General features: G+C 38.1%; 1 protein-coding gene across 2 annotated transcripts; it reads right to left on the reverse strand.

The window, feature by feature from the left end:
• Positions 1-550: 550 nt before the first annotated feature.
• On the reverse strand, positions 551-23,092 carry SAAL1 (serum amyloid A like 1). Of its 2 annotated transcripts, none has more exons than XM_059931222.1 (12): positions 22,921-23,092; positions 21,360-21,473; positions 16,569-16,652; positions 13,198-13,277; positions 11,445-11,504; positions 11,195-11,310; positions 10,670-10,850; positions 8,511-8,593; positions 8,234-8,422; positions 5,048-5,241; positions 2,904-2,996; positions 551-2,193 (listed from the first exon to the last, which is right to left on the reverse strand). In XM_059931222.1, the coding sequence occupies exons 1-12, from the start codon at positions 23,053-23,055 to the stop codon at positions 2,101-2,103; spliced, it is 1,422 nt and encodes a 473-aa protein (XP_059787205.1). In that variant the 5' UTR covers positions 23,056-23,092; the 3' UTR covers positions 551-2,100. The 2 variants fall into 2 exon arrangements, with proteins under 2 accessions (XP_059787205.1, XP_059787204.1); XM_059931221.1 differs by having other exon boundaries at positions 5,048-5,244.
• Positions 23,093-24,518: the final 1,426 nt, after the last annotated feature.

A 24,518-nucleotide genomic window follows, 5' to 3' on the forward strand; every position in this document is an offset into this window, starting at 1 on the left:
GTTTTAACACTGCTCACTTAAAAAAAAAAAACTATTTATTATAATTCATAGATTTAGGAAGTTTTCAAACATATCAAAGTACTATGAAAATACGTACCACCTCATAATGTTACAATAGCAAGAAGTAACAAGTAAATAAGGCAGGTTCAAGACAGAAATGGGAAGTAGAAAATAACCTGGACATCCCGAGCCTCCCCATGATGTATCCTTTTTCTCCCTCTGTAACTTACCCACTCTGCGGGGCACTCTTGCTCAGAAACTCAAGATCCTTGTGCTCCCCCTTTTAAAATGTGCTCTCAGGAAAACAGACTATGAATTTATGCACTGAGGTAAACATGACAATAACTTGGAGTGTTACTCTTATGGGGTTATTTGCATCTTAACCTTAAGCTTCAAGAGATAACAAGAGTGGAATTTTTAGCACTGGCTAGCAGGTAGGAGTGATTTCATCGGTGCCTTTGAAAGCTCACATTAAAGTCACGTTCAACCTGTGGATAAGGTCATCACCAAAGACATACAGATACACGTAAAGTAAACCTACCAATTAGAGTTTAATCGGTACGATTTTAATTTTATAGTTCAATTCTTTTCAGCAGGGATACTTTCAACAATAAAACTATCCCCAAACTGGAAATTATATTGATATATCTCTTATAAATAACACAGGACACCCCTGTGTTTTATCAGCAAAAGTCACTCAAGGAAAGAATACAAAGTGTGAGGCAAGACCAATGCTTTAAAGTCTAAAAGATTCTGCAATAAACTGAAAAGAGGCTATACCAGAAGAGAGGTTTAAAAAGCTGGCTTTTTCATTCATAACTGATATTTTCTGAAAATCTATTAAAAGTCCACTTTCAGTAACTGAAATAATGCAAACTGGGTGCTTCCTATAAGTGTACCTGGTTGATTCTCTGAATATATTTCATTAAGAAGCATTATAAAGAATGATAAAGTATGAGAGGGAAATCACGTGTAGCAGTTTATAAACAATCAGAAGTTATGAAACTCCCTCAATCTTAATTTTAAAAATCTGAAGTCACTCAAGCAAATCACTTTCTGAAATTAAACCACTGTTATTCTATCTTCTCTGAAGATAGAGAATTTTGCTAATGTGCTTTTATCATAATGTTAGCATTTCCATCTTCATACATAAAACATTGGAAAAAAAAAACTGAACTATAACAAAGCTAAACTAGTAATTGCTTTTAATTGTTACTAACAACCTAGCATGGAGTCAATACAAGTAAAATGGATAGACAGGTTTGCATATTGTGGCAAACACCATGGATTGGGTACACTCAAAAGCCATTCATATCTCCCTTCTCTCTTGCCTTTCTCTCCTGTACAGGCTAGAAAGAAAAAAGTACTTGATTTCAAATACCTGCAGTTAGGAATGGCTATGCAACATGGTTCTGGCCAGGGAGGGCTGTCCTTTACAAATAAAAAGGTAAAGACTTGCTAGAAGAAAGCCCCTTTGCTTCTTTCTCCCTTTTCCTCCCTGAATGTGGAAGAAAGGACCAGAGATATTATAGTCCCCTTAACCACAAGACAATACAAATGAACACAGAGGTCTACCTGGCAGACCACATAGAGGTGAAAGGAGTCAGGGTCCCTGAGCCACCTTATCAGGGCTGGACTGCCCACCTCTGGACTTCTTATTGCATAAAATACATACAAGTTATCAGATTAAGCAACTACTATAGTAGGGTTTTCTACTAGTGCAGGTGAATGTACTTGTAGTGGATATGAATACAAAATTCTGAGTAAAAATCAAATTAAGAGTTACAAAGAAAATCCTCACCAACCCCTCAAATATTCTAAAAAGAACCTCAATGATAAGCTTGTATTTTGTCTTCTTTACCTGAAGAAGACAAAAGACTGCACAACCAATACAAAAAAGAAGTGGCGGGGGGCGGGGGAGATGATGTTTGATGGTAGTGAAGCTAGATTCCAATGCCAAACAAAAATGAGATAAGGCTGGAGGAGAAGGGCATGAGTATAAAACCAAACAATTATGGTCTAATATTTCTTGTTTGTCAATTTCAACTGTCAGCAAGGAAAATAGAGTTCATTTCTTCAGCAGAGGAATTCCAACAGTTTTTAAGTCTGAACCTTCAAACTTGGGAAGCTTTCCTCCAGGTTACCAGCAAAGGTCTTATCAACTTCACGTAGGATTTTGAGGAAGTCTTCTACCTGTGAGTCAAACAAAAGAACCAAATAAACATAAGTAGAGGAAAAGATGTTTTAAGATACTGACTATTGTCTGTAAAAATGCTCTATCTATGTTTTCTTTTTTTTTTTTCTACCTATGTTTTCTAAACAGTCCAATGGAAAAGAAATGTTGACAGCTTGTCAGATGACAATAATGGTACTTCCTGGATGGTCCTCTGAAACCTCAAGGAAATGACTAGCCCTTTCCATTTTGTTTTCTTTTAAACTAGTATTTATCCTCCTACTGATTCCCCTTGAGGGTCCATTACCAGAGTTGTATTATCATCCTCCTTGCTGACCCCCCGCCTCACTCCCACATTCCATACTTCATTTTCCTAAAACAAGTTATTTTGAAATTGCCTCTAATGGTAGCAAATGCAATATAATTTGAAGGACCATAAAAACCTACTGACTGTACCTACCTAAGAATCTTATTTTTGGTTAATATATATGCTATAACAGAAAGGGGTACTATAAATTCAGTGTTGATTCCTTTCTCTTAACATTTAAACTGTTACTCAGGCTAGTGCCACAAATTATCCAGCAGTCATCTATCTGACAAAGGCATTAAGTCATGCGCATTATATGCACTATCTTTTTTGACAAAGGCCTCAAAGATCAAGTGCTTACTTAAAACATTTTACTCAGTAATCCCCTGAAACTCAGCCACCTATACATTAACTCATACTCACCACAGGGTTATAGAGAGGAAGAAGGTTTTCAAATGCACAGGAACACTTCTGTTTGCTTAACTGTCCCTCCTTTAGTCCCTGAGCTACAGTCTCCTAAAACAAACAAACAAAGAGATCTGATGTCAAAAAAGGAAAATTTCTAAAGCTATATCTGGTGAATAAATACAAATCAGTATTTACAACTCCCTACTGATCCTACATGCATTTCAAATGTCCCAAACTAAATCCACCATCATTCCTCCTTGTGTAACCCCAACATGTGTTCCACTGCAGCCCTTATTTTGGTGAAGGCACCACCAGCCACCCAGCCTGTTGCACAAACCAAAAATGTGGGGTACAGCCAAGACTTCTTCCTCCACTGCTGCTAGCCGCTCCCCCTAAGTGTTTAATTCTACTCTACTAAATCTCTCTCATCCCACTCCTCCTCTCCATCCACTCTTCCACTGTCTAAGCTTTCATTATTTTTCAGATTATTCTTGAAGATTACCAGCCACAAGAGCCTGTTGGTTGGTTGGTCTCCTGACTTCTAGCCTCAACTCGCTCTAATCCTCTCTCTCCATTGCTTTTGGAGTAATCTTTCTAAACAGATCACATCACTTGATGCTTAAAAAAAATCTCTAGTAGCTCCTCAGTTTCCTCAAGATTAAGTCCAAATTCCATTAAGTGGCATATCCGAATTTTCAAGACATACCTCTGGTTTATTCTCAGCCCACTTTCCACCTATATTCCTACCACATAAAAATTAAGAAACATCTACATCCCTCCCTCCAAAAAAACAAAAGCAACAACAAGCAATGGGAAAAATACTTGCAACGAATATGCAAAAGATATAGATATAGAATTACCCAAGGAATTCATATAAACAATCAAAATGGGTAAGTTTATAAAGCAGGAAACACAAATAATATACAAATATATGGAAAGATATTCAATCTCACTAATAATAAAAATGCAAATCAAAATAAGGCACAATTTGGGGCTTCCCTGGTGGCACAGTGGCTAAGAATCCACCTGCCAATGCAGGGGACACGGGTTCGAGCCCTGGTCTGGGAAGATCCCACATGCCGCGGAGCAACTAAGCCCGTGGGCCACAACTACTAAACCTGTACTCTAGAACCCGTGAGCAACTACTGAGCCCGCGTGCCACAACTACTGAAGCCCACACGCCTAGAGCCCGTGCTCCGCAACAAGAAAAGCCACCGCAATGAGAAGCCTGCGCACCTCAGCGAAGAGTAGCCCTCACTTGCTGAAGCTAGAAAAAGCCCACACGCAGCAACGAAGACCCAACACAGCCAAAAATAAATAAATAAAATAAATAAAACATAAAAAAATTAAATTAAAAAAAACAAGGCACAATGTATCACCTGTTGAATTTTACTTGATATAAAAATTATAATACACAATAATAAGGGTCAAGTAAAACCAAATTTTCACATGTCAAAAGCATTTTGGCAATATATAGCTATTTATGCCTCAGTCAGCTTCACATTTATCATGTCGAAACCAGCAATCTAACTTCTGAAAACCTATGCTAAGGTAATAACCCCAAATCTGGAGAAGGGAAGCAAGATAATTCACCAAAAATACAAATCAATCACTAGAATAACTGAAGCTTGTTTTAAGGAATATTCTTCTTAAAAAAGTCAATGAATATGAATATATTCTTCATAGTTATATTCATAAATATATTTTTCCTAAGATATATGGATAGAAAGAATATGCTCAAAGAAAGAATATGTTAATAATCCTGCACATATTCAGGAAGAATACTCTTTATAACAAGTTTACAGTAAATTTTGAAAACTGATTTTTTGGCAAATTGGGTATTAAACAAACTGGCTCTCAGTGAAAAATCTTTCAGTGTACTGATCAGGAGTCAGGAAGAGTGCTTGTAATGTTACGTGAAAAGAGCAGCCTCCAAAAATTGTATATACTGGTGATAAGTATGTGAAAAACCCATAAATAAATATACCAAACTACATCAGCTGTTAGTTTAAGAGTATAAACTTATGATAAGTTTTTTCTGTCTCTATTTTCCCAAACTTACGTAAAGTTAAAAAATAAAAACATTAATAATAAAATTTGGAGCAGTAAGCAATCCATACTTTCTTTTACTGAAGAAGGCATTAATACTTCTTTCCTACCTTTGTTAAAACTTGGAAAATATTAGAAAGAAATTCACATGAAATATCCTTCAAGATTTTCAAGTGGAAGTCATCCTGGGTTAAATCAGACTTTTTAGTTTCTTCTGTGTTAGACTCTGCTGAGTTCTCTGGTTTCTTTTGACAATGTTTCATATTTTGTAAGACACGAATCAGGCTGTCAATTAGAGGAAGATCTACTGTACAAACAAATCAAGAGGCATGGCATTAGCCAGTTAAATTTGGTTACCATTCATTCATTCATTCATTCCTGCACATGAACTGAACACCTACTATTGCTAGACACTGTATTTTAGGTACTGCAGATATGGTGGTAAACAAGATCATCAAGGCCTCAGACTTCAAGAGGCTTACATTTTTACACTCTCAAATAAGCAAATAAATAACACAGATTGAAGAAGAAACCCAAAATGATGAAAAAGAATAGATATCTGAAAATGTAATTCTGGAACAGCCCCTCATCCCCCAAGACTTAAATTTGAAAGTACCAGGGAAAATGGATAAGGAATAGTCAACACTGAGATATATGTTTTAAGTTATCAGATATTGAGGATTAAAAAAACGGGGGGGGCAGTTATAATTCTTTTTTGAGCCAGTTATAAAGGTAACCACTAGACCCAAAACACAACCCTTACTAAATGCCAGAAATACTCACAAAAACAAAGCAAATAAATTATATATTGAAGTATTTCAATATAAATATACATAATGAAAAATATAATACGACAGCATTCAAATCAAACATAACTATTAACTACGTTTAAATGAGTTTAACTCATCTATTAAAAAGAAGTCAAAACACCTAAAACAAAGTATTTAGAAAGGTTGAAAAGAGTAAGATAGACAAAGGTATTAGGGGCAAATGCAAACAAAAGGAAAACAGGGGATGTGACCTTTGTATCTGATATAAAAGGATTTAAGCCAAAAAAAAAAAGCATTATGGGCAATCTATAATGAATGTCTATATACCAAATAACATGCCATCAACATTCATTAAGAACTACAAATGATAAAAAGAAAAGGACAAAATATTGGCAGTAAAAAATATTAATTTTCCTCTCTTTCCACATCAAATCAAATCGATAGAAATAACTAAGGTTATGGAAGAAGTAAACAGCATAACAACTGACAACTCCAACATTTATAGTCTAGCTCAGGCCTCTCTCCTCAGCTCCAGACTCAAGACTGTAAGCTCAACAGCTCCAGCTGAACACTGAGTAGACATCTCAAACTTATCATGTTTAAAACCAGTCTTTCCTATCTTAGTAAATGGCAACTCTTCTGGACAAAAATGCCAGACATAGCTTGACTTTTCTCACCCTCCTCATCCTACCAGTCAGCAAATCCTGTTGGCACTACTTAAAAGTGATCAGAATCTGATTATTTTTCCCCACCACCTCCCCTGTTACCACCTTAATCCAAGTTATACCATCTCTTGCCTCAAGGTCACAGCAGCCTCCTAACTAGTCTCCCTTTTGTACCCTTGCCCTCCCCATGCATTTCTCATCAACACGTCTGCCAAAGAGAGCCTATTAAAGTTGGCTCCTGTCTGTCCATCCTCTGCTTAAAACCCTCCACAGCTCCCTAATTCATTCCAAGTAAAAGGCAAAACCAGGCCCTCTACACTCTAGCCCCTGTTACCTCTCTGGTCCCAGGTTCCATTCCTCTTACCCACACTGAAACCACCCCAGCCATACAGGGCTTCACTGCTCTTCCTCAAATATACCAGGCATACTTCTAATTCAGGGCTTTTACACTCGTTGTTCTCTCTGTCTGGAATGCTTTTCTCCCCAAGTATTTACATGACTCACTCCATTACTTCCCTCAGGTTTGTACTCAATGTCACCTTCTCAGTGAGGTAACTTACCCATAAATGCAGAAAAGACACTTGAAAATAGTCATCATTTTTTCTGATTAAAAAACTCTTTATAAAATAGAAATAGATTAATATCTCCTCGAATGGTACAACATAAATAGCTTAAGCCCAAAATAGTATCATGATTAATGATGAACCTCTAGAATCATGGCCAATAAAGTCAGGAAAAAGGCAAGGATCACCATTATTACTTAACCCCAGAGGTCCAAGGCAACCCATTAAATAAAAGAAAGAAGAGGTAGAAAAGTGATGACATATCTAAGTTAAACCCAAAGTAGTATTAGATAAAGTCCAAAATTACCACTGGAACAACCATTAAAAACTGTAAGAGAATTCAGTAAGGTTACTAGACGCAACATTAATATACAGAAACCAACAGTCTTCATATATTCCAACAACAATAATCAACAGAAGAAAAGATACCATTGACAAGAGCAATCCATAAGATAAAATATCTAGCAATAAACCTAACAAGAAATATGCAAGATCTGTATGAAGAAAATCATAAAACATTGCTGAGAGACATAAAATAAGACTTGAACAAATGGAAAAGCACATGTTCTTGGATACTCTATAAATTTAACATGATCTCAATAAAAAAAATCAGGAAGATTTTTTGGTTTTGTTTTTGGAACTTGTCAATCTAATTCAGTGTTTAAAAAAAAGAATAATAACAGTCAAAAACATTCTGAAAAAGTAGAATGCAGGAGTACTAGCCCTACTAGGTATCAAAATATAAAGCTTTAATAATCAAAACACTGTGGCTACTGATACATGAATAGAGCAATGGAACTGAACAAAATATATAGGGAAATATAAAACATAGTAATGATGAAATTTCAAATCTGTGTCGGTAAACTGGTTTACTTACTCAATAATGTTGAGACAGCTGGGTATCTGGAAAAAACTTGAAACCATACCTCACATGTAACACCAGAATAAATTCTAGATGGTTCATGGATTTAATTGTATTAGTCATAAAAATCATTCTGTGAAAGACCATTTGTTTACATAGGAAAATATTCATTTATATTTCTAAATGAAAAAAGTTGCCTAAAAAACAGGCAAAAAAATACGTATGGATGTGAGTGTATAGTAGTTATCTCTGAATGATCAGATTACAAGCACTAGGCTTCCTTTTATAAATTTTATAATTTTTTTTGTATTGGGCATATGATGTTTTTGTATTCAAGGGGCTAAAAGCACTAAAAAAATGGGAGCAAGAAATAAAATGAACAGCAAACACATCTGATAGACTAGAATTTAATTTAGTGAACTAAAATTATACTTGCCTTTTCCTGTCTTTAGATACTCCTGTTCAGCCTGTGAGGCATAGATGGCGGACAACACTGAAAAAACAGAGGCTAGCACTGTTTTCTGCTCTTGAAGTATGATGGGTGGATCATCAGACTGGCAGAATTCATGGCACACCAGGTCAAAGAGTAAATTCCAAGTGTCTTTTCCAGTGTCAGGACACTGTACTTAATAAAAATGATGAAGGAAGTAGTAATTCAAAAACAGAAAACAATTAAATGAGTAACTATCATGCTTCCCCATATAACATCTTACCAATTGCTTGAATTCCATCATCCACTGTAGTCAGCAGCTGTAAGATATGCATGTAAACATCGAGCCCTTCTGGATTTTCAGAACTAAATACAAAAAGCAAAAGCTCAATCAACTTTACTGTCTATGTGACTGTAATCATTCATTTATTCAACAAATATTTATCACTCTGTACTAGGCACTGCCCTACATGCTAAGGATAAAACAGGGAACAGAACAAAGTCTCTGTGTTCACCAGAGCTTACATTCTGATGGGGAAATCAGTCAAAAAACAAATATTATGTAGTACAATCAACACACACAGGACAAGAAGTAAAAATTCTTTTTGGCCCTGTCCCATGAAAGCAACAATGCAGAAACCTATCAAGTGATACTTCACCATTCTGGTTTACTTGAATAATCAGGACAAAAAATGACTGAGACTTATAGAATGAATGTAAGGCCCACTGCACCAAGCACTGACAATAATGATGTTCTTAAAACTTCACAGGATCATCTTAGCTCCCAAGCTGAGAATACTAAAACCAGGTAAGTATAATTTTTGTGATCAACAGTTTGGATTCCTAGAAACTCACAATCTTAGTTCTTCAACCATACAATTAAGTGAAAAAGATAGTGAACAATTAAAAGATGGTTCAGCAAATATTTAAGTGCCTATAGTTTGCAGGCACTATGTTAGGGGCTGGGAAAACAGAGATGTATAAAACGTTGTCCTTACCTTCATGAAATTTACTGTCTAAAATGAAAGACAATAATTAAAGCAGTAATAACAATAAAGTAATATGAATGTAATACTAGCGGAAGTCCAAGGTGCTAGAGGACCACACAGCAAGCGGATTTAATTTAGTTTGGAGAATCAGGGAATGTATCGTAAGAGAAATGGTTACGCAGAAACCCAAAGGGGCAAAGAAATGCTGGAGGCAGAGACAACATGGTGTGCGATGGCTTGGTGTCGAGAGAGCTTGGTTCAGTTGAAGAAATGAAGGAAATTTCATACAGTTGAAACAGAAGACAAGGAATAAGGATGGAGAAGCACAGTACAGGGCCTTATAAGCCATAAAAATCTGGACCTCATCCTAAGGAAGGCAACTGAAGGGTTTGAAGCATGAAAGTGAGATGACCAGCGTATGTTCTGGAAAAACAGCTCTACAGTCTAGGCTTGGAAGGAGCTAGTCTTGAGGCTGGGAACTCAGGTAAGAGAATGCTGTAGCCATCCAGGTAAGAGACAGTGGCCTGGTAGTGGCACAGATGGAGTCCCAGAAAAAGTCAGGAAGAAGGATTGGAGGTTGACTGGCCATGGGAGAAGACTGGGATGGGGAAGTATCGGTAATGGCTTCCACGTTTCTCCCACATTATCCAAATGGAATAATGATTACATCATTTACTGAGATTGAGAATACGGAAGAAGCAGGTTTGGGGGAAAGATGATGAGTTTAATGCTCACTTGGATAAAGGACATAAAATTAAAAGGTTTTAATGTGAGTTATAGGGAATTCTCTGGTGGTCCAATGGTTAGGACTCCACGCTTCCACTGCTGAGGGCCCAGGTTCAACCCGTGGTTGGGGAGCTAAGATCCCACAAGCCACGCAGCACAGCCAAAAAAAAAAATGTGGATTATAAAGCACTAAGAACGCACAGTTGACCAATAAGCAGATCAATTCATAAATTAATGTTCTAGTGACTAGCAATAAACAGTTTCAATGACCTACAACACCTAGTAATCGCTCTTGGGAAGACATCAGAGCCCAAAAGCCAGTCACTTATCCAAGACTGGCACATACACACAAGGAGCAAGAAAATAAGTGATGTCTGACATTAACTGAAGAAGTTGTCACATGATCAGTGGAAAATAAAGCACAAAGAAAATCTTTTCCATTTGATATAAATTATACAAAACTGCAGAAGATTTTAAAACAGTAACCATAATTAATGCTGAACAATAAACAGCCTACCGCTAAGTAATATTAGAACAAGTACTTTGCAACCATTATGATTCTTGCAAAGAGCAAATATATTGTTACCAATATCAGTAGTGAATCAAACCTGACACAGATCAGCTATGTGCTACTCATCCTATTGAAAGGAAACTAAAAAGACATATCTAAGGGTACTTCTAGCAACTGGATTTTCCCAGAACATTTTGCACAAAAGAGCTCACTTACCGTACTTGTTTGGCAGCTTCAAGTACACAAGGCACAATTCGAAACACTGGCTGCTGTTCAGAATCTTCCTGGGGTTGGTCCAGAGGCTGAACAGCCCCATTTCTAATCCATTCCAATATTAGCTTCTCATCCAAATCAAAGAGCTTGTCCACAACCTCCCCGACCTTCACCAGCAAGTCAACTGCAGAGAATAAAAGAGATATTGAAATAAGAAACAAAATTTTTAAAGTAGTAAGTCTAATCAAAATTCTTAAAACTATTCCAAGAAAGCCAAATCTTGCCAAAGCATTACTTATTCCAAGGGCAATTTGTTTACCTCCTTTGTTTAAATTTGCTTGGCTTCCATCATTTTTAAGTGGGGGATTTATCAGTATCCAGAGAGTTTAAGAAACTTCATATCTTGAATTGAAATACTTTCTCACCTAACACTTAGTCTTTAATTGACCTCCAGAAATAGTTACCTGGTTTCCTAACAATTAAATATAATTAAAAAAATATTTTTTTCTACATTACATGGTGACTTACCATTTGTTGAACTTGACATGATGAAGCAAATGCTATCATAAATAGCTGGATGTTCTCGGATTCTTTCAACCCAGACAATGGCCACTTCTGTCTGGGAAAGGCAAGTAAGCAACAACCTACGTGATAAATGTGAGCTTAGTATCTATCTTTCAAAAACAGTAAAGGAAATTCAAGAGTGAAAGAGCAACTCTATTTTCCTAGTTTCCCTTAGGGGTAAGTATACAGAATCCATAAAAAGAAGAAAGCATACCTGCTTGTTTCCAGCAGAGTAGGAGGGTCTGAATCACACAAACAGTACAATAATACCTGGCTACAAAAACAAAAATGTTAACCCAATATGCCTCACTTCTCTCATTTCAAATATCAAAGCAGAGTTTTTATTTAACTTTTTAAACATTTTAATTGTGAAATATAGCAAATATACATAAAAACCTGTAAGATACAAATCTATACTTAGTGAATAATTATAAAGCAAGAAAAACAAGAGCTGCATCTCTGTAGCCCTTGCGTGTCCCTTACAAATCACAATTCTCTTTCCCACCTAGAAATGACTACTATCCTGACTTATCCAGCAATCATTTTCTTGGTTTACTCTATAGTTCATTTTATATATTTTGGTTTTGAACTTTGTATGAAAGAAATTATATTGTATGTATTCTTTTGAGTCTGAGTTCTTTGGTCCAACACCATGTCTTTAAGATCTACCCATCTTGTTCCAGTAGCTGCAGATTCATTGCTGCAGAACATTTCATTGTATGAATATAACACCATTTATTTTTCCAGCCTACTACTGATGAACATTTGGGTTGATTCCAATTTGGGGCTTTCAAGCAATAGTCTTATAATACTTCTTATCTGAGTATACTGATACACGTGTGCACGGTTTCTCTTACCATATACCTATGAGTGGCATCACTGGGTCATAGCGTATGTGGACCTTCTAATATGACTAGGTAATGCCCAACTGTTCCAAAGTGGTTGAGCAAATTTATATCTCATCAGCAATGTATACTGTTTCATATTAATTTTAAGATATGCATTTAATTAAGTTCATAAAACTTGTCAATATTACTCATTCACAGATTTTTAATAGGGATCACTAGAGACCAAACATAATCCTGAGTCATTTATTGCATGAATGATTATAAGTTACGGAAGAATAAATACTTTAAACTAGGATCTTAAAGTCTTTCACACCTAGAAGAGGTAATAACCTCTATTTTGGAGCCCCAGGTACTTGAATCCTGTGATAAACCCTACAGCCCTTGTTGAAAATAACCGCCTAGAAGAGTTTTCTTAACCTATTGTGGGCACAAATTTCTTTGAGATTCTGATTAACAGCCATAAACCCTCTGCCTAGAAAATGAATATACTCATAAAATGTAGCATATAATTCCAGGGTGTTCTCAGACCTCTTAAAATAACCACCGGGGTTTCCACCATTAGAAATCCTCTGCCAAAACTTCCTACATGTAGAAGAGAACTGGCCTCCAAGCAGAAGTATGAGAGCATTTGAATCACAGGGGCTACGCTGTATCCTCTAGTCTGTTGGCAAGTCCCCCATCACCACCATCCAAGTCAGAACTGACTTGTTGACCAGTGTCAGGGTGACACTGGTCAACAAGTCTAGTTTTTACAGACTCTAGCCCTGAGCCTTTGGATTCCCTGAGCCTAAACTGTTTTGGACTCTGGTCAGGTGCCTCCATCTCCAAGCTCTGCCCCACTGGTTCTTATCCCATGTGGCTTACCACCTGCTGACGATTCAGGCCCCTTTGCAACCAATACAGAAAACAGGCCTAAATCCTGAATCATGTCCATAAATAGTGCACAAGTCCCCAGCCATCATCAACACACAATGAAGTTCCTGGAGATTGCTCATCAGGAGAAAGGAAGTACTACATTTCATAATGTTTCCCTATCTGTCCTATGTATTAGGATTTCCTTAGGGATATGAAATATGAACCTATTTTTAAAAAACATAATTGTTATGTAATAAAACTTACCCAAGATTTTTGTCACTGCTGATGGACACACATATCTCCTGGAAACAGGCCATATTACCTAAAATTCCCACACAGATTTCCTGCCAAATCAAATTTCACAGGTCACAGTCGCTCTGAGGTAAAAGACACATATACAAAAGTAACAACTTGAAAAAAAAAAAACTTTCACTGAGCCAAGTTTGGGGAGAGAAAAGGAGAGGCAGTGCACAGAAGTATATTGCCTGCACCCTAATTTGACAAGTTTCCAGGAGTATTTGAGAGGACATGAAAGACATAAGAAAAAGAAAGATCCAAGGCAGGCAGGAGTTATGGAAGAAGAAATCTTACGGATGAACTGAGTCATAAATGATTGGTAGGATTTAGACACAAAGAAGAAGACAGACATTCAAACACGGGGGAAAGTATCAGCAAAGGCAGGAAGGGACTAATGTAGAGTGGACAAAGGCTAATACAGAAAGCTGTCTATATCAGTACACAGTTATTAGTAGCACACAGTGGGAGGAGAGCATGAGATAAATACAGCAGGTAAAAAGGATCAGGATTAAGGGCCTTAAATGCCTACTTAATTTAGTAGGTTATTTGGAGACATGAAGGTCCTCAAGGAAGGGGTCAACATACTGCAATGTTATTTTAGGTAGCTTATTCTGGAAGCAAAATGATAGCGAAAAAACTTTAAAAGAAGTTCATAACCTCAGTAGTAACAGCTAATGTTTATTTAGCACTTACTACACCCAGGCACTACCCTAAGCACTTTCCACGCAACATTTCATACAATAATTTATGAGGTATGTACCATTATTATCCCCATTTTTCAGATGTGGAAACCAAATCACAGAGAAGTTAAACAACTTGCTGAAGATCTCCAACTAGGAAATAACACAGCTCCAGAGCCTGAGCATTTCACCGTATCACACTGCATCTCTGAAATCAAGTGAAGGAAGATGAGGGTGGTGATGGCAGGCATGGAAAGGAATGAAGCTGAGAAAGACTCAAGGTGAAAGCAGAATAATTTGATGGGAGTAAAGGGAGAAAGCAGTTGAACATGACTCCTAGGTTTCAAGCTGTTTCATTTCTCCAGTAGGAGAGATTGGTTCCATTGACAAAAAAATTGGAAAAGAAAGCATAGGAAAGAACACAATGAGTTCAGTTAGGATAGTGTTTCCAAACTTGCTCGAACACGAAAATCACTCAGGGAGTGTGTTAAAAATACCAATTTCCAAGTCCTATCTCAGAGCTACTGAATCAGAATCTCCAGGGTACGGTCTGGGAAGTTGTTTACCAAGCACATCATATGATTTATATGATTGGATAAGTGCGACAAACACTGAGTTAGGACATATGGACTTTTGGATCGGAAAATGCAACATGCAAATAAAGAATGCCTAAAGAAAGTTAGAGATATAGCACCTGAAATCAGAAGGGAGGTCGTAGCCTTGATCCCACAGGGAAGATTTACTCCCAAAGGTGTAAAGAGTGGATGAACTCACCAAGGAAGTGAATATAAAGAGGACAAGGGATCTGAGTCTACACCTTAAAAGGAGTCCACACTCAGCACAGGAAGAAAGTATCAATAAAAAGTCAAAAAAAGTAGCAGAGAAGTGACTGGAGAGGCTAGAGACCAGGAGAGTGAGGTGGCACCAAAGCTATAGGAGTAAAGAGTTTCAATAAAATGTGGGTGGTCAAATGTTGGGAAAAGAGTAAAAGAGAATAGAGCCAGAAGAGATACACATACATTTCCCTTAAAAACTAAAGAGGGAATAATTGAACTTCCAATCAAAGATCAAGTTTTTCAGTCTCAGCTACTCACTGAAATAACCTGGGGGGACTTTAAAAGCTGTCTGGAGTCCCACACTGGGAGAGACTATTTTAATTGATCTGAGAATGGCCTGACTTGGGATTTATAAAAGCTCCCTAGGGCAAAGCTTCTCAAAATTTGGGCCTTGGTGCTGGTCAAAACCTGACTAACATCATCTGCAAACTTGTTAGAACTCCTCAATCCTACCCCAAAACTACCAGATCAGAAACTCTGGGGGTGGACTCAGTAATCAGTGATTCTGGGACATGCTGAAGTTGGAAAGCCCACATCCTAGGTGATTCTAACTTGTGGTCACGGCTGAGGATCGCTGTCGTAGACAGGCTATGGTTCACAGACATATATAATAATAGGACTAACTCCTGAAAGGAGCAATTCTTATTTTCTTAAAATTAGCTTATTTTCTTTAAGTACTTATCGTGAGTCAGTGTACCTAAGTTAGAAAACTCCAGGAGAAAATCATATAACTGTCAAATCTTTATATTAACATAACAACTCAAGGAAAAAGTGGTTCATTGGTTCATGAGGCCCCAACTCAGGTGGAGCACTGTACTTAAATAAAATTTTAATTCAACATTCAATTTGTAAAAATATACTACAGAATTCTTCACTTCATAATTTCAAAAAAAGAGAGACAATACAGTACAGTGGTTACACTGAAGTCAGGCAGGCTACGCTCAAATCCCAGCTCCATTCTTTCCTAGTTGTATGACCCCGGACAAATTTCTTAACCTGAGACTTAGTTCGTTTACTTACAAAGTAGAGATAAATGCTTACCTCATAGAGTAGTAAAATGAAATACTAAGTAAATAGCAGTTATTCATGATTATAATTACTTAATAAATATTTGCTAATCACTCACGATATACCTAGCAGATGGCAACCTAAATGGCACTAAAGCATAGAAGACTTAATGAGAAGTACAGAATTGTTTTGGTGCATTCACTATCATCACTGGCCACTGAGAGCTTACTTATTTGGGAAGGCTTGGAAGTAAAGTACCATCTTGGGAAAATAGATGTGAATATTGAGAGGGGATGGAAGGCATACAAGGAAGGCATGGAGAGGGCAACGATCATAGTAAGCTCCTGAGGTGAGGAGTAGACAGGCCATGCTAAATTAGAAGACTATCTGGAGGGTATATTTTATGCTAGAAAGACGAATTGGATTCAGATTGTGGAGAGTCTTGAGCAATAGGCTGAGTTTAAGCAATAGAGGATTTTATGACTTAAAAAAACAAAAAAAGCAATAAACTGAGAAATGGGTGGTCCGGGCACTGTTCCCTGTTCAGCCACATATTAGTGGCATAATGATGATTAGGACTATCTAGTGTCCACATCTGTTAAAGTGTTGATCTCCCTGGTCCAGCCCAAATCTAAAATTCTATGACTGTAATAATTTTAAATAGCATATTACTTAGTACCTGGTAATGTTCAATAAACATCTGCAGACTCATTTGTAGCCACTAAGAACATTAAAGTGAGAAAAATGAAAGACTATCCAGCACTATCTGCTGTTATTGCTCCAAAGAGGCAGCTTTAGAAATGCACATACTTACTCTTAATCGAGGACACTTGGATTTGGCCAATACTCCCATAAATATGTCAGGAGCATTAAATTCTTGGAGAAACAAAGCCACATCCTGAAAATAAAAATGATTATTAACTTGGATGCTGAATATTCCTCCTTAAACACCATAGCTCAGGCAACCATAAAAAAAAATAATAATTGCACATATACCTCCTTTCAAGCACAAGGAAAAAAACCCCACAAGGTTAGGAATTGTGTCAGTAGACAAAAGTAATGTTAGTGTTGTGGTATCTGGTCTCAAGGCAATGGAACAATTCCATAAACAAATCTGAACTAATTGTGATATTCCAAAGGACTGTCCTCCTTTTACTGCCTTGTATGTATTTATCTTAATGATCTTTCTACCCACCAGGAATTCTCCTTAACTCATTCAAGCACATTTGCTGATTACCAGGTATCATGCTAGAAGATAGGATAAGGGAAAAAAGTAAAAGTCATAATTTCTGTCTTCTAAGAGCTTAAAACTTGATGGAGAAAACAGATTAAAAACTCCTATTGGGTTATGTCCAAAACCAGAACTTTTGTTTTCAAAATCCTCAACAGAAAAAAATTCTGATCACAATGTAACTGTGACAGCTTCACATCTTCCTAAAGAGTTTGCCCAGTCCCCAGTGTCTAAAGGGACACACCACACAGGTGAATGAACCTGGAGTGGACATGTGGCCCAATCTCGCTAGAAATGTGGGCCCCAAAACTAAATCAATTAGCTGTGGAGATTTGCATTGTAAAATATTTAGATAAAATTAAGTTTCTGGCTGTCTATTGCCTCGGATTTTCACCAAACTTGAGGTGTGTATTCGCAATAGCTTAACTTAGAACACAGGCTATATGGCTCATGTGAAAAATGCCCTTCGAAGGGCTCTCAAAGAGAGAGGGAGTAATCCTTCAGAGCAGCTGAAATTGGGGTAACCTGCATGACTGTTGACTGGAAGAGATATACTGCACTTATTAAGAGATCATGATCAGAGAGAATATTTCAAAGACATACTCCAAATTGAAAGTCAAAGCAGCAGATGCTCTCCACTCTAAGTGATCAAGCTGTCTGTCGTGTGGGCAACTCTTTGTAGCATGCAGCGATTTATTGATTTAATGATAGCTAATAATTCCTGGAGTAGCAGGAATAATATCAATAATTAGGTAGCCTAATAATACCAATGCCAATAATAATAATAATGGCAATTAACATTTATTGAACAAGTATTAAATGCCAGGCCCAGTGAATTGGTTTGCATGTTTTCTCACTTAATTCTCAAACAACCCTATGAAGTAATTATTATTAACCCCATTACACTGCAGTTTTAAAAGGTTAAGCAACCTGCCCAAGACTGTACAATCAGTAGGAGAACAGAGCCAGAATTTGAACCCAGATGAGTCTGATCAAGTCCACGCTCTTAACCAGCACACCATAGTAACTGTCAGGTATTCATCCATTGACTACCTCTTCATAAAACATTTACTGAAAAACCTGAGTAATAAGCACTGTTTCAGGCTCTGGGGACACATCAGTGAATAAGATAGATAAAGCCTCAGTGGAGTTCTCATTCTAGAGGGATGAACAAACAATAAACATATAAACAACTAAACTACATAAATCCTAAGTGCTACAAAGAAGATAAACAAGATGGTGTGTGCTAGAAATGAAGACTAGGGGGGCTACTCTAGATATATCAGAGAAAGTATCTCTGAAGAGGTGACATTAAGCTTTTAAGAGGAGGAACTTAAATCCATCAGAGGACACAGGCTCAAAACAATCACTTAATAACAGGATAAGTATTATGTAATAGAATGAACAGTTTCCATGAGAGCACAGAAAAGAGCGGAATCCTGCCTGGAGTGTCTGGGGAGGCATCACAGGGGAGGTGACATTTGAGGTGGGCCATAAAAAGTGGGAAAAATCTTGCAGGTGGAGGACATTCCATGCAGAGTGGCATGAACAGAGCATGAGTACATGAAAATGCAGGAAGCATCTGGAAGTCTCTGGTCCTGCTCAAGCACTGAGTGGCAGGCAATAAGTGTGAGATGTAGTCTCATTGGAGGGAATTTATGCCAGTGAATCAGTGGGCAGCTCAGTTCTCTAGAGGTGCTTCAAGAGCTACCATGAGAGGACAAAGAGGAGGCCAAGAGCATGACCCTGCCTCCACGGACAATCTCATTCAAACAGCAGCTCTAGTTTACCTATTTGATATTTGAGGATTTCACACTAAGATTTCATTTGAAAAACAGGTTGTTTCTTTTAAAAAATGTTTTAAAACCATAGCTTCTTAATAACTGTAGAAAAAGTAGAGAGAAGATGAACAGTACTCTCAACCAACTTGATCAAATTGACATTTACAGGACACTCCCGCCAGCAGCAGAAGCACACACGTTCTTTTTAAGTGAACATGGAACATTTACCAAGATAGACCAGGGTCTATAAAATCAACTGTATATCTATATACTACCTATATACTATCAATGTATATCTATATACTGAAATTTTTTAAAAATACTATTTACAATAGCTCCCCAAAATATGAAATACAGACAAAAGATGTGAAAGACCTAAATACTAAAAACTACATAACTTTGCTGAAGAAATTAGAGAAGACCTAAACAAATGGAGGGATAGAACTTGTTCATGGGTCAAAAGACTCATTATTGTTAATTTATCAATTCTTTTCCTAAATGATCAATAAATGGAACTCAATCTCAGTCAAAATCCTAGAAGGCTTTTTGTAGAAATTGACAAACTGATTCTAAAATTAATTTGGAAATACAAAGGACATAGGACAACCAAAACAACTTTGAAAAAGAACAGAGTTGGAGATTAACACTACCTAATTTCAAGATTTATTACAAAGCTACAGTAATCAAAACAATGTGGTATTGGCAAAAAGATACAAATAGATCAATGGAACAGAATAGAGTCCAGAAATAGACTCATGTGTACATGTATGCATAACTGATTTTTGACAAAGGTGCAAAGGCAATTCAGTGGAGAAAGAATAGTCTTTTAAACACACTAACTAGAACTGGTTATCCTTAGGCAAAAAAAGTGAAATTCAGTTCATACCTTACATCAAACACAAAAATTAAGTCAAAATGGATCACAGCCCTATAAGTAAAACCTAAAATCATAAAACTTACAGGAAAAACAACAACAACAACACAATTAAAAAGTGGGCAAAAGATTTAAACAGCCCCTTGCACTAAAGAAAATACACAGATTGCAAATAAGCACATGAAAATATGCTCACCGTTATTAGTAATTAGGGAAATCCAAATCATAATTATAGTGAGAATCACAACACACTTATTAGAATGGCTGAAATTAAAAAGACTAACCATACCAGGTGTTGGTAAGGATGAGAAGAAATTGGAACTGGACTGTATCTCATACACCGCTGGTGGCAACATGAAGTGTAAAAAACACTTTGGAAAACAATTTGATCTTTTCTTTAAAAGTTAAACATACACCTACCATATAATCCAGCCACACTACTCTAGGTACTCACCCAAGAGAAAGGAAAACATCTATCCATACATACTTATACACAGACATTCACAGAAGCTTTATTTGTAATAAACTGTAAACAACTCAAATATCCATCAAAGAATCAATCATGGTATACACATATAATGGAATACCATTCAGCAATAAAAAATAATAAACTATAGATATACACAACAACATGGATGAATCTAAAATACTGATGCTGAGTGAACGAGCCAGACTCATCCGAAAAAAGAATGCAATCCCATTTATACAAAACTCTAGAAAATGCAAACTACTCTGAAGTGACAGAAAGCCCATCAGTAGTTGCCTGGAGAGGGTAGAAGCAGGGAGGGGTAAGATACTGGGATTACCAAGGGGCATAAAGAAACTTTTTGGGGCTGAAGACATGCTCTCTGTCTTAATTATGGTGATGGTTCCATGCGCAAATACATACATTAAAATTTTTCTAATTGTACACTTCAAATATGTGCAGTTTTTATACTTCAATTATACCTCAAAATATATGCAGGTTTTTTATGTCAATAATATCTCAATAAAGCTGTTTTAAAAAATGGTTGAAGACAATGAGTAGCCATTGACAAATTTTAAGAGAGAATTTTAATACAAGTAAATCTGTGTTTTAGGAAAAAGATAACTTGGGTAGCAATGTGGAGGACAGAGGGAGGTGAAAGAGACTAACACAAGGATTTTAATCAGAAATCTACTGCAAAAGTCCAAGTAATAAAATGAGAGATTATGTAAATCAACCTCTTTTTTTGCCTCTTTTCTTACCTGTAAAATAAGGATACTACCTATATCACAGGGTTACTGTGAAGAGCAGATAGAAGGCTTTCAAGCTACAGAGTGCAATACAAATATTAAAATATTATTGCAATTATATACATGTAATTCCTTCTTGTCCCTTTCTTCTAGTTTAATTGTGGCACCTCAGTGGTCTCCTAACTCCTAACCTGCTCTCAAATACAAGGCCAGTGTTCTTTTTAGGTAGATAAGTATCAGAACTTTCCTGGGCTACAAGCGTTCCTGCATTCATGAGAACTATCTACATAGCCCAAATCTAATGACACTCAGATTTTCTGCCTTCAAAGACAAAAGTTGAGCATTTACAGCTCCTGGGACCTCATCCCTGTACCGTAAATAGGAGTGACTACAGACATTAAAGTTTTTCCCCGGAGACTTAAGGACTGAACCTAAAAAAAAAAAAAAATCCATTCACCACCTCCTTACCCAACAGTCTTTTCAGTTCCATTTCCAACCCCATACCTCATCCATTGACATATCCCACACTCTGCAGATTTCATTCTCCATTTCTTCATCAAGCTCCATCTGCTGCTCCTCATCATCTGAGCTGGATTTGGAGTTTTCAGGGCTAACAATCTTCAGAAACACAAAGGAAGGAGATGAATAAAGGCTGTCCACAGTACTCCTCAAGTACTATTATCCCACAATCATTTAGAGATCACAAAAAAAAAAAAAAAGGCGGGGGGGAATTCCCTGGTGGTCCAGTGGTTAGGACTCCGAGTTTCCACTGCAGCAGGCACGGGTTCGTTCCCTGGTTGGGGAACTAAGACCCCGCATGCCACCCGGTGCCGCCAAAAAAAAAAAAAAAAGGAAATTAGTACCTTGGGTACCTTGGGTAAACACTGGCACTGGCACTAGGCACTGGGTAGAAATACAAAGATAAACAAGATTTAATCCCTTACTTCCAAGTAGTTTAGGATCCAGTGGGGAAAAGACATATAGACTGATAATCACAACAGAAAGAGCTAAGTGATCCAACTGAATTGTGGACAAAGAGCTGTGAGAACAAAAATGATGGACCAATGACCTACGTCTGGGATAAGTTTTCCCAAACTTCTCTTAGGAGGTGATACTGAAGCTAAATCTTTGAGGGGTGATCGAAGTTTGTCATGTGAAGAAGGGAGAAGAGCATACAGAAGAAAGTACAAGAGTTCAGAGTTAAGAAAGGGCCTAGCATGTGTGGGGAATGGTGAGCAGTTTAGTGTGTCATGGGCAGATGAAGCTGGAAAAGTTGCAAAGAGTCCTGGATTCCAAGCTAAGAAATATGTATTTTTCTCCTGTAGGCAAAGGTAACTCTGAGGAGTTCCCATAGACGGCCTTTTTTTTAAAGATTATTCTCGCAGCTGTGTAGAAGATAGAGTGGAGAGGACAGTGATTGGAAGTAGGAAAAAAGTTAGGGAAACATAAGAACGTTCATATTTACTGAGAGGCTCCTATGAGGCAAACACTACAGTAAGCACTCTATGGCTATTATAATCTTACATAATCTACGCAGTAACTCTATATACAATAATATAAATATTACCCCACTTTATAGAAACTGAGAAAGAAATCGGTTAGGCGACTTGCCCAAAGTCACGCTGGGCAAGCCGCGCTGTTGACAACAGGGCTGTTTGACCGCAAAATCACCATTTATTCTACTACAACGAAAGTCCTCGAAACAGATCAATTAGGACCTGGGCTTCAGAAACGACAGTGGGAATGAGAAGCAAAAACCCTAGCAATGAATTTACATGGTCACGTAGTTTTGGAAAATTTTCAAAAGTAAAACATTTTAATTAGAATCATTCCAGCATCCCTGCCATTACACTTCCCTTTGTGTTGAGGGGTACAGGGAGTGGCGCCCGGCAGTTTTGGGGTCCGGGAGACGGCGAGGACGCAAAGGGTGAGGCCCGGCCGCTGGGGCCTGGGGAGGGGGTCGCCGTGGGGACGGCGTCTCCCCCGGTAGTAGGGGGCTGCCAGAGACGGGGTGGGGGTCTGGGGGAACGCACAGGGAGCCCACGCGAGGCGCGAGTTTCCGCACCTGGATGAGCCCGCTGAGGACGCCGAAGAGCCAGTGCTTGCTGTATACCGTGCTGCCTATGCAGTCCCCCCCGGCCGCCTCCTCCTCCTCGTCCCCGTCCCCACTCAGCGGCGGCGGAGAAGGATTGCGGTCCATGACTTGGCCGCCTCCAGCGCGCGAGAACCGCTCCGGAAGCCGCCGGAGGAGGAGAGAGGCCTCCAGGAGCCAGAGGGCACAGCGCGGCTCCCGCCACAGCGCCCCCTGCTGCCGGAGCCCTGCCAGTCCGAGTGCCCGAGCAATATGCCCATCAGACTAGGGAGCCCAGTTGTCTTGACTTACCCGACGCTCTACCCAGGACCCCAGCGCGGTAATATTCATAATTGTTATTTGTCACCCTCACTGGACCAGATATTCCATCTCTCCAAGAGCCCTTAGTCTGATTGGAAGGGACGAGGGGTGCGGGCACGGAACAGGACAATGTCTCTAGTACAGACGTGAAGGTATCGGACCTCTGACCTCTGGGCACACTTGCCATTCTTAAAGACATCATTCTTCCCCAGGTGTGGAAAAGACGAAAGTCACCAGGAAGAACGTCAGTATTACAACTCCCTGTGTTTTCAGTTCCTGCTTCTATTTAGTTTGATGGTACTCAACATCAGACCCAACGCTCCACCAAACCCCACAGCAAAAATTTTAGAACACCATTTTTAAAATTTTTAATTAATTAATTAATTAACTTATTTATGGCTGTGTTGGGTCTTCGTTTCTGTGCGAGGGCTTTCTCTAGTTGCGGCAAGCGGGGGCCACTCCTCATCGCGGTGCGCGGGCCTCTCACCACCGCGGCCTCTCTTGTTGCGGAGCACAGGCTCCAGACGCGCAGGCTCAGCAATTGTGGCCTAGTCGCTCCGCAGCATGTGGGATCTTCCCAGACCAGGGCTCGAACCCACGTCCCCTGCATTGGCAGGTAGATTCTCAACCACTGCGCCACCAGGGAAGCCCCAGAACACCACTTTAATGAAATGAAATTTATAGATGATATAACCTACCTCAACATGTAATTCCAACAATACCAATATGATTCCCTTACAGAAAGGAAAAATAAAATTAATTTTAAATAAAATATGTATTTTAATGTTTTAAATGCTCCGGCACAAATGTAGTAGAAGATATAACAAAGATCTCCGATTTTGGCACATACACATCAAATTACTGTGAGCCCCACATTTACAAATGCAGAATGACATAGGTGTGGTTCCTCAGGGACCCTGCTTCTCAAAATCATGAACAGATGATGGTAAAATTTCTAACAAAATAATGTTCCAATTTACACAGCAATTGCACTTATGGAAATTTTTAAGGTATATTAAAACAGGACAAAAAATACTCTGTGTTAATACATAAAATACAACTAGATCCTAGGCTCAAATAATTATAAACATTTTTTCACCTTTTGTGCAGGGGCAGACCCAGGTTTTGTGGGGCCTGAATTATGCAATTTCAGAAGCTCCTTTTAGGGAAAACAGTACAAAATTACAAATATTAAATTTGTTACAATAGGAAATATTTATTTAGAATGGGAAAAAAGAAATCACAGTAAATCACCAATTGTAAGAAACCAA

The sequence above is a fragment of the Balaenoptera ricei genome, chromosome 8 (genome assembly GCF_028023285.1).
Source record: "Balaenoptera ricei isolate mBalRic1 chromosome 8, mBalRic1.hap2, whole genome shotgun sequence".
In the NCBI taxonomy this organism is placed as follows: Eukaryota; Metazoa; Chordata; class Mammalia; order Artiodactyla; family Balaenopteridae; genus Balaenoptera; species Balaenoptera ricei.